The following is an 11,493-nucleotide window of genomic DNA, read 5'->3' on the forward strand; positions in this document are numbered from 1 at the left end:
TTTAAGAATATTAAATCTCTAAAAGTTAGTTACTTTTAAATGTTTTACATTTACTTATATTCAGAAAATGATACAAAATATATAAAACCAGATAAAACCTTAAAAATCAACAAAAGTTGCTTCAATTTTTATTTCTGTGATTTTTTTCAGCAAATCATCTTAATTTGCATGGGTTAGAACTTAGAAGTTGATGATTTTAAAAAATAATTAAAATCTCTAGAATTTTAACTAAAATAGATTCTAACAAAAAAAGTTTCAAACAAAAAGTGGATCTGAAATTAGGTAAAAATCTAACTAATATTTACTAGATACAAAAAATTAAAGATTTGGGGCCCCAAAAAATTTACATTATTAAGGGGTCCTAGGCGAATGCCTTTTTTACTCCAAGGTAAGCACGGCTCTGCTTGTGGGTTATAGAAAGTCCCCACTCTAGAAACGAAGGGTGGGATCAAAGTTAACAATATAGAGGCTGCTGAAAAAATAAGGACCACTGTTTCTCACGCCTAATTTTCTTAGTTACTTTATTATTGCAGACCTTATTAATGGCGAAGTTGCAAACCCCTGCTTTTAGGGCTAGCTTATAGGTTTATAAAAATTATTCGAATCTCTAATTACTGTATCGTGGAATTAATATCTGGTGTATGAGTAAATATATATAAAAATGGATTGGTTGTGTCGCTTGACTAATTATCAAAGTGAATATATGATTGAATGGATATATAATTACTATGTCCAGTGATCTCTTGAACAAGAAACTATTATCATCCGAAAATATGTTCTTTCCTTTTGTATCTCATCTTCCTCGTTTTGCATATTTTTTGCCTACTTCATAAGTTTGGGTAACAAAAGCTATGTAGTTTTCGATGTTTGTATTTAATTTGAAAACCATCTTCAAAAAAAGAAAATATATTCGATGTTCGTATAGCGGTAAAATATAGAAAGATATTCATATGCAAAGTACCATCTCAATCATGTACTTTAATAACATCTCATATAATATATGGATGCTCATAGATAATTACATTCTTCTTTGATGGTAACAATCAAACATCTAGATATGATTATCAATACGAAACTTATCAATACAACCTGATTCATCTCTGTTTGCTACATGTTATAATTCAGGATTTTACCATGTTTTTACCTTTTTCCCATGGCCGTCCCTGTTAGCTTAAAGTTTAAACTCTTTGTAACACAACCTGCTCATTCTCGTAATGCAATTCATATTCTTAGCAAATAAAAAAAACTTTTCAAAGAAAAGTAGAGCGTGATTGACGTGATATTTTGCAACATATAATAATGAAAAGTTGAGCCCAAATCTCTATAATATTATTTAAAAAGTTAGTATTACGACGGTTAATTATATTCTTAATGAATTTAAAATATTACATTTAAATACTATTACTAATATTTTTAGCATTTTTTGTTAATTAAATTTTTAATTAAGTTTATTTTATTCAAATAATATATATAATAAAAAGAAAACATGTATAAAATATAGAAAAAAATTTAAAAGCGAAAACAATTGTATATAATGTGATTTCATAAAAAAAATAAAAGTTCTCAATAATGATCTTAATATTAAGAAAGTATACAATATTCCCTTTAAATTAGTTTTAAGCAATAAAAATATATGTTCAAAGTAATAAAAATATTTTATTTATATCTATGTAGTTAACGAAAATATATTTATATATAATGTGATTTTATAATCAAAATTCACAAATATAATTTTGATATCAAGAAAAAAATATTTTGTAATTCAAAACACAATTTAAGCAACATAAATTATATTTTTTATATTTATCTATTTTCTTAGATGATTACATAAAATAATTAAATTACATAACTGATGTCTTTAATTGACTAAAAATAGTTTAGTATTATTGAGATTTTTTTTACATTTTCTGCATAATCTCTAGCTGATTATATATATATATCATATAATTACATAAAATTTAAAAATATATATAAAAAGGATTTTACTTTATAATATACTTTTAAAAACAATCACAAAATATTGGTATTTATTTTCAGGAGATATGAAAAAAACTAAAATATTTATTTACTATAAGCATATTTTTGATCACCTAATTACAAAAAAATCTTTTTATATAGCTTCACTCTAGATACTTTTATATAGCATCACTCTAGATTCTTGGACTGGTGGCCTTACCTTGGCGTTTTGGTGGGTCTTGTTCATTTCAACCGTTGCCGTGAGAGCTCCGAAAGAGCCTTCTACTTCGGAGGTACGTTCAGCTTGCGGCTACTATAGTGCGGTGGTGCTTCAGGCGTAGGCGTAGGGAGCCAGGAAGGGTTATCCTTGGCGTGGTCGTCTTTGGCCATCCCGCAGCTTCTCCGGCGGTCTTCCTCTCATCCTCATCTCTGCTTCTCGGTTCTTGTGTTCTGGTTTCACCGTTATAGCTGTTTTGGTAAGGTTCAACGGCATTTTGACTCCTTGTGTTCTGTGGTGGTTGCTGGTTTGATCGTCACAGCTTTTGACTTTAAGAAAAAATTGTGTCCTGGTTCACGGTACCGGCGTAAGGCGAGGTTGTTGGTGGGTTCGGGTTGTTTCCGGTCTTCATCATTGCCTTTGTGACTCCTTGTGGTGTTTGTAGCACATCCCAGTGCTGATGGTTTTGTTCGCTTGAACCCCTAGGCAGTGTTACTTCACTGAATCTTCTTGCATGTTATGGAGTTCTTTTGGACATAAACAACTGTTTTCTCCAGCCCATGTTTTAGAGTGTCTGTTGTTTTAGTTGTGGTGAAGTCTCTACCGTCTCTATTCGTAAAGGTTATAGAGGTCTTTTTATCGACTGTCTTGTGTTGTGTTTGGAGGATGCACATGGTGTTTTCTTCTAGAGTCATCAGCAGAGGCGTGCCTACAGTGTATTGAAAAAGGCATTCGCCTTAGGCCCCCGAATAATATTACGTTTTTAGGACCTCAAAATTTAAAATAATTTCTAGTTTAGTTGGTTAAATTTATTTCTAAAAAAAACTTTCCATGAGAATCGAATAACTCTATTTCTAAATCCATATACTTTTTTCTTATAGGACATAACATAGCATATTTACGTAATAAACTTATTTTTGTAAGTGTTAAACTTATGTATTTCGCGAAGGTAATATACCGTATTAGAAATTTTTTTTTTGTATAGTTGTATATAATTTTTTTTTAAACTTGCCTTAGGCCCCTAAAACTCTTCGCACGGCACTGGTCATCAGGTCCGTGTCTATTCATATATGAGCTTCATAGTCTACAGTTACCTCATTGAGGAAGAGAGTGGGACTCATATCCTTTACCGGATTAATCGGAGAAACGGTAATGAGGGAAATATCCGGAGTTGCGCCCACAACTTGGATGTGTATCCTATGACTTAGAGCTATTAATCCAATGATTGTATAGACTTTTGATTGAATCTTTGTATGATTGTAACTGTAAGAATGCCCATTTTTAAAAACTAAACAAATTAAATTATTTTTTTTAAGAAGAGTTTATGATCTTGTTATCATCATCGAGTATAACAAATCTACTTCCATTTAGAAAAACCTACGTCATTTAGTTGTTATAAACGTTTTCCGGGAGAAACAGCCTGCCGTTTCTACAGTCAGAGATCGAACGATACGTTGTTCGCATCTCACGTGAAGAGCCTGCACATGACAGTCTTATCTCGGTTTGTCGTTTCAAGAAATTGGCCACAAGAGACAATTTAAAAAGAAAAAGAAAAACAGACATACAGATCTCTCCCTCCGTCGTCTTTGACTCTTTTGGTTTCATTCTACTTGGTCGGAGAAAGATGTCTCCGATAGCAGCAAGAGCAAAGCTTCACGTAGCGATGGTGGTGTTTCAGACGGGATACGCGGGGAATCACGTGATCATGAGATTCGCTCTAAACTTGGGAGTAAGCAAACTCGTCTTCCCACTTTACCGGACCATCATCGCTCTCTCTGTTCTTGCTCCCTCTGCTTACTTCCTTGAAAAGTATACACTTATTTTGTTTCTTTAATCCAACCAATCTTTAGTTATTTATTCCAGTTTTATGTAATATTGATTAATATTTTCTTTGGTAAAATGTAATATTGATTCTTAGTATTTTTATTTGTATATTGGTAAACAGAAAAGAAAGGCCGGCAATGAACACCAGTTTACTGATTCAGTTCTTCCTTCTTGGACTTGTCGGGTACGATCTTCTTTTAAACCTTAGATTGTAGGTTGGACTTGATATGTTTTTTGTTTGTTTGTTTGTTTGATGGGTGTTTATATCTATATATAGCATAACATTAAACCAAGGCTTTTACATATTTGGATTGGACAATACCTCACCAACATTCGCATCAGCAACTGAGAATGCTGTCCCTGCTGTTTCATTCCTCATGGCCGCCTTGCTCGGGTATATCTCTCTCGTTCTTGATTCTTCTAAAATAAAAATCTCACTTTCACTCATTAATACTTTAGACACACACATTATTGTAGAATAGAGAAGGTAGAGTTGAAGAGGAGAGATGGTATAGCCAAAGTGGTGGGCACATTTGTATCGGTGGCAGGCTCTTTGGTCATAACGCTATATAAAGGGCCAACCATTTACGAACCGAGCTTGCGTATAATGGACCAACCCATATTAAATGGTGGATCAGAAGGAGAGGAAGAAAACAAGAACTGGACGTTGGGATGTCTGTGCTTGATGGGTCACTGCTTATGCTGGTCAAGCTGGATTGTGTTACAATCACCATTGCTTAAGAAGTACCCTGCTCGATTCTCCTTCATCTCGTGCTCATGCTTTTTCGCAGTAATCCAGTTCTTTGGCATCTCTGCTTATTTCGAGCGAGATGTGGAGAGCTGGAAGATACTATCAGGAGGGGAAGTGTACGCGTTGCTATACACTGTAAGTGTTTTTTTTTTAATCTTTTAGATTTAGTATTTTCTTTCTTTTATATTTGGTAAGTGTTAATATATGGATCAAATGAATAAAACCTGTGTATATAGGGATTGGTGGGATCAGCGATGGTGTTTGCAATACAAATATATGTGGTGGAGAGAGGGGGACCTTTGTTTGTATCAGCCTACTTGCCACTACAAACTCTAGTAGCTGCTGTTTTAGCCACCTTTGCTCTTGGTGAACACTTCTACCTCGGAGGGTACGTACATCTGTATAGGTTCTTCTACTCACAATAAATCATACCATAGAGTATAACTAAGTGCTTTTATAAATTGTTGTTGGTATGACAGAATGATTGGGGCAATACTAATAATTAGTGGACTCTACTTGGTTGTGATGGGAAAGAGTTGGGAGAGTCAAGCTCTAATTGTTAGCCGCCAACAGCAACAACGCTTTGTTTATTCAGCAACAGAAGAAGATGGTGATGAAGACGAGCATAACAAAGAAAGGAGATCTTGTAGCATCATTCAACCATTAATTACATCTTAATCTCTGCTCTCTCTCTCTCTGAAGGTCCGAATAGTAACACACGGGACTACTGCGAAACAATGGCTGTTCTGTTCGGTTCTAATTGCAACAAAAATATATAGATACACAGATACATGTAAAGATTTTTGTTACTATTAATCGAGCCGTCGTGTGGTTGGCCACCATTCAGAACTCGAAATAATAAAAATTGCACGATTACTTCATCCTTATTTCAAAATTTTGAAGATAAAAAGTTCGATTTTGTCAGGTACTTCGTTTCTTATAAAAGCGAACGAGGCAGCATATATATATATATAAGAGGCGGAGGCAGCTTAGTGGGTGGGAGGTCAGCTGACCCCACTTCTTTTTTGTAAGAAAAAAAATTTTAGATAAAATTTGAATAATTTTTGTATTGATCTCATTTAAAAAATAAATTTGACCCCATAAAAATAATTACAAAACACTAAAGACAAAATTTAATTACAACTAATATATTTTTATTTTTAAAACTTTGGATTTATATTAGTTTTAATCTTATTTTTTCTATAATTACAAAAAATTAGTAAATCACTAAACATATTTTGTAATTTTAAACATTGTTAATGTTAGTTTAATATAGAAAGTTAGAAACATTAAAAATAAACAAACTTAAAAAAAAAGTTTTAAGCTATGAATAAGTGTGAATACATTTGTAGTTTTTTGGTCGTTTATACATTATGCTCTTGAACTTTTTCTGACCCAGTCCAAAAATTTCTAGCTCCACCACTGTGTATATATATATATATATTTATATATATGTGTGCATGAGGTCGACACAGAGATAGAGATGATTCAGAAAACAGTGGGCAGTAGTATCAAATCAAGTACCTCGTGCTTATCTTCCTTCTTACTACTATTTCGACGAAATTCTCACTCGCGGATTCGCGGGTACGAGAGTAACGGCCAAGTCGTAGAGAAGAAGAAGCAACACGATGGGTTGTTTCTGCAAAAGAGCAAAGGCCAACACCTTCTTACCAACACCAGAATCCTCGACTCCATCGTCCGAAGCTCAGATGTTAGGCCCACCGACACTGTCTTGGAGATCGGTCCGGGTACCGGAAACCTCACCATGAAACTTCTAGAAGCTGCCCACCACGTCGTCGCCGTGGAGCTAGATAAGCGTATGGTTGAGATTCTCCGCACAAGGGTCTCTGACCATGGTTTTCAACATAAACTTACGGTACACTCTCTCTTCTTATTCATTATGTACATAAGCGCACACAACCTGTTCGATGAAATGACCAAAAAAAAAGACAGAACTGATTTAGAAGTCTCCAAACTAATATTTATTTAAAAAATATGATAGATATTTGTTTTTTTTTTCAAAATATCAGGAGTGATTTTATTTAAAAAATGTGATAGATATTTGTTTTTTTTTTCAAAATACCTGGAGAGATTTTATTTAAAAAATGTGATAGATATTTGTTTTTTTTTTCAAAATACCAAGAGTGATTTTATTTGAAAGATGTGATAGATATTTGTTTTTTTTTTTCAAAATATCAAGAGTGATTTTATTTGAAAAATGTGATAGAAATTTGTTTTTTTTTTTCAAAATAGTAGGAGTGATTTTTAACAATAAAATTGTTATAAAAATAAATATATTTTCATATAAAAAAATTTAGACCTTTTTCTTATTTTCTAATACAAAAAATACATGCATTTTTAAAAATTGAACCTTGTCTATTAAGAAATAGGGGACAATAGGACCGAGGGAGATCGCACCGCTTGTCCTCTGGCCGGCACTGGAGAGAGAACTGACTTCTTTGTTTTCTGTTATAGATCATTCAGAAAGATGTCCTCAAGACAGACTTCCCTGAGTTTGATCTCGTGGTTGCTAATATTCCATACAACATATCATCCCCTCTGGTGGCGAAGCTTGTCTACGGCTCCAACACCTTCCGCACGGCCACGCTCTTGCTTCAGAAGGAATTCTCCCGCCGCCTCTTGGCTAACCCTGGCGATTCTGATTTCAACAGATTGGCTGTGAACGTGAAGCTTCTGGCTGATGTCAAATTCGTTATGAATGTGAGCAAAAGAGAGTTTGTCCCGCCCCCTAAAGTTGATTCGTCCGTTGTCATGATCACGCCCAAGGAGGTCAAACCTGATGTTGATGTTCGAGAATGGCTGGCTTTTACTCGCACTTGTTTCGGGAAGAAGAATAAGACGCTTGGTTCCATGTTTAGGCAGAAGAAGAAGGTCGTGGAACTGCTGAGTTTGTCCAAAGTTGGAATTACTACGAATGCAAGTGATGTTGTTGAAGAAGAAGAAGGGGAAGACCGTGTCTTGTGTTTGGATACAGATGCAAGTATGTTCAAGGAAAGGGTGATTGGAGTTCTGAAATCGAATGGGTTTGAAGACAAACGACCATCGAAGCTTTCTCATGGTGAGTTATTGCGTTTGCTTTCTTTGTTTAACCAAGCTGGTATCTTTTTCCATTCTTTACCAATGGATCTACACGATTATTGATGCTAAGTTTTGTTTTAACTAGTAATTTTGTTTATTTTCTCCGAGTAATTTGAGCTGCTTTGCCTTTAATCGAACCCATTAATTTCCCAAGTTTTTTATTATGTAATTGTAAATAAAAAAAAATGACACTGTCTTCCTTGAGTTAAACCAAATAAAAAGATTAAAGATGATGATATATTATCCCCTTGGAGGTTGTTTTAGCAATTTCAGCATGTTTTCATAGACGATGAAAGTGATGGAAGAAGCAGGCACATTTTTCAAATTAGATGTTAGTCCCCTGTAGAAACCTCAGAGAGCATGAGCTGTGTTCTTGTACTTTACTATTGTTACCAAAAGCGCCCCAATACTTTTAAATTGACCAAAAGCATGTTCATCTAGTGCACCTTGAAAATTAGAGTAGTGAAAATTAAGCAATCACCAAAATAAATCTTCAAATACACTCGAAGGAGAGCACACATTCATACAAGCAAAGGCAAAAGAAATAGATGACACGTCGTCCATGCCAAACAAATGCATGAAACTAAACCATGATATATAGTATAAGGGTTTGATTAATAAGCTGCATGGTTAACCCTCCGACAGATTCTCCGGATCTCTCCCCTCGCGCCGGTCAATGGAGAGATATTCCCCATCTTCACCATCGACCTCGCGAACTGCTCAAAGAAGGCCTCTTGATTCTCTCAGCATAGAGCTCCACCAGCTCCTTGGACTCTCTGTTCTTTGTGAACAGAACCTCGTCAGAGCTCAATAGCCCTTTGTACATGATGAGGTTCTTGAAGTAGTGGTTGTCGAACTTGAAGGGTGTCACCAAGTCGAGGAAGAAGAGGTTTTGGTCACCGCCGGATCTTGGACATTGCTTACGCAACACGGAGGCGTAGTATTGGTTTAGGGTTAGATCAGGCTTGCCGTTGCCAGACTGGTTGTATAACCTCTGCCTGAAACTTGTGCACCTTGAGTTTCCAATGGTGTGACTTCCTGCAAATCATACGAAACAAAACCCCTTCTAAATATTTTTTTTTGAATGAAAACCCCTTCTAAATATTGCAACTGAACTTAATCAGCAAAGCGAATGTAACAATACTTCCGGGGCTTTCTTAACGGTTTTATTTATTTAAAATTTAGCAAAGCTGGTGTAACAAGCCCTTCAACATTTAAAATGTTTTCAAAAGCTAACAAACATTTTAAAATAAAAATAAAAGAGGAATAAAAGTAAAATAATATGGGGAGTTTTCTAACGATTTTTTAGGGTCGGTTAATATATATATAGGTAAGTTGTTACAAATGAATATTGTAATTAATTAATACCAGAGAGGGAGACAAGATCGACAAGATTAAGGCCTTGACGCTTGAATTTAGTGAGGATAGTTTGAAAAGTGTTGTTGGGAGCAGGAATGTCATTGTTGGAACCACTCAAGCTTGCTCCTCTCGCGTCTCTTCTTCCTAGAGGTACTTCCCAACTCGGTCCACCTGTCTGTATTAACATATGACCATGTGTTGAACTAATTAAGTTTTTAGTGATAATTCGTATTACCAATAATTTGATAATTTGTTATTCTGACTTACAATGACGGTTGAGTCTCTAGCGGCTAGAGCCAAGATATCAGCGCAAGAAACCGTTTCAGGACACTCTTGTTCTAATGCATGTTTGATCTCTTCGATGACCTCGAAACCACGAGCTGAATTTCGGTTAGGGTTTGATCGTTTCTCGCTGATTATGCTTCCACTGTTGTCCAGTAGTATGGAAGCATCACATCCCTGCGGTACGCGAGAAAAATAAATGTTAAAACGAAAATTTAATCGTTCATACTAAAATAAGGTTGAGAAGATGCGAAGGTTGAAACCTTGACGAAACAATCGTGGAAATGGAGTCTGAGCAAGGAGGCGGGCATGCGAGGATCCTGTGCGAATGCTTTGGCGACAATTAACTGAACAATCTCTTGAGCTTTAGGACATGAGTGGTCGTAGAATTGAGGGAAGAGATAGCCGCCACTTCCATAGGCTTTGGAACTCAAACAAAGAGGAGAGAAGGCGATGAGGGAGAGGGCTGCGATAAGAATGTTCAATGATACAGCCATTTTGGGGATTCTTTTGCTTGATTTTCTACAAAAGTAATTGGGGTTTAACTCAATCGGTTTCTTGTGATAGAATGAGTTCCATACTTCCATCATTTATAGAGTAGACTTTGTGGAAATTTTAGAAAGACGTTGGAGTTGGTAACTAATCTTAGATATTGGGTTAGATGGATACATTATTCTTTAAGGATTGGTTTGAATACGAGATATTTGTTGAGAGTTGTATTGTGTTCACCGTCGATGATGATCAATTTATATATGGAACTAATATTAAATTTGCAGTTAGTCAAGTCATATACCAAACCGAGAAGATGATTAGACATATTAATAAAATTAATGAATCGAGAGAACATCAACATTCAACACAAGCTAGCAAAACAATTGCGTACGTATTGGGTTTTTAGTTTTTACTTGGTTGACATTTGAGATTTGACCATATATAGTCAAGAAAACAATGCTAACTGTTGTCTGTTGTGTAAGCAAAGTAATACTCGTCTTATCGTGTGCTTAACAGGTAGATACGGTTGCTAGACTACGACAAAGACAATAGTAATTGGTAGATAATGCCAAAATTATTAAGAACAGCTCCAACTGCTATTCATCACAAAACCAAACAATCTATTTTTCCTTTTGTTTTCAGTGCAACAAAATAGAACAATGAACATTAAAAAAGCATGATCAAACAGTGTTTCTAGACTTTCTAAACTATTTAAAAGTCATCACTTATTTTATGTAACAAATCTTAAAGATATTGAATTATTGTGATTGAACATACTTGCTTACATGTGCAAATGAAAGCTTAAAATTTATTAGAACTTGATCCACGTCTCTGCGCAGATGTTTGATTTAACTTGTGTTCAATGTAAATTTATAAACCGTTGGTTTTATAAAAAAAATTCATGTATATATTTTTATGTTTTGTAATTTGATGATTTAGTTAATCCCATGAAAATGTTTTTTTCCTTTAATACATGGCTAAATATGTAAATAAAAGAAATTACTAAAAATATTACTATACATATTTCAAACAATTATCATTTAAATTTTTATATATGTTTCCAAACAATAACAAAAGATACTTCAGTTTTAATAATATAGATGAGTCTATGCGGAAGAGTGACACAAGAACAATTCTCATTCGATGTAGAAAAAGTTCAATGTATTGGGGAAACGGGAAAATTCCATTAGGTTTATAGAACTACAGCCGTTACAAAATACGAACCAACGATCGACAAAGGTGTATAACACATTTTAGCAGAAGTAACATATAAGTAAATAACTTAACAAGAAAGTAGATATATAGATATCAAAATACAGAATACAGTAAAAACATGTCCATAACATAAAAAGAGCCAGATTCCCCTAACACACTCCTCTCTCACACACACACTCATATTAAGCCATATAACACATCGCAGGATCGCACAATAAAAAGGCACACCTACAACGTCTAGATGCGACTGCGTTACTTTTTATTTATATGTATATGCGTTTGTTCCAAGTTTTAATAG

At 34.6% G+C, this 11,493-nt stretch overlaps 3 protein-coding genes across 3 annotated transcripts; 2 read left to right on the forward strand and 1 right to left on the reverse strand.

Moving 5' to 3' along the window:
• The first annotated feature begins 1,907 nt into the window (after positions 1-1,907).
• Positions 1,908-5,631, forward strand: LOC103829617 (WAT1-related protein At3g53210). The gene is made up of 6 exons (XM_009105293.3): positions 1,908-3,982; positions 4,119-4,181; positions 4,275-4,391; positions 4,475-4,883; positions 4,985-5,136; positions 5,228-5,631. The coding sequence occupies exons 1-6, from the start codon at positions 3,798-3,800 to the stop codon at positions 5,424-5,426; spliced, it is 1,125 nt and encodes a 374-aa protein (XP_009103541.1). The 5' UTR covers positions 1,908-3,797; the 3' UTR covers positions 5,427-5,631.
• A 245-nt stretch (positions 5,632-5,876) lies between these two features.
• On the forward strand, positions 5,877-7,994 carry LOC103829618 (ribosomal RNA small subunit methyltransferase, mitochondrial). The gene is made up of 2 exons (XM_009105294.3): positions 5,877-6,624; positions 7,224-7,994. The coding sequence occupies exons 1-2, from the start codon at positions 6,232-6,234 to the stop codon at positions 7,908-7,910; spliced, it is 1,080 nt and encodes a 359-aa protein (XP_009103542.1). The 5' UTR covers positions 5,877-6,231; the 3' UTR covers positions 7,911-7,994.
• Positions 7,995-8,294: 300 nt separating this feature from the next.
• Positions 8,295-11,493, reverse strand: LOC103829619 (peroxidase 72). Its single transcript, XM_009105295.3, is given in 5 exon segments — positions 8,295-8,590; positions 8,593-8,885; positions 9,216-9,381; positions 9,474-9,665; positions 9,752-11,493. Coding segments are annotated over 5 exon segments (1,107 nt in total). The 5' UTR covers positions 10,079-11,493; the 3' UTR covers positions 8,295-8,461.

Source organism: Brassica rapa, chromosome A07 (assembly GCF_000309985.2).
Source record: "Brassica rapa cultivar Chiifu-401-42 chromosome A07, CAAS_Brap_v3.01, whole genome shotgun sequence".
NCBI lineage: Eukaryota > Viridiplantae > Streptophyta > Magnoliopsida > Brassicales > Brassicaceae > Brassica > Brassica rapa.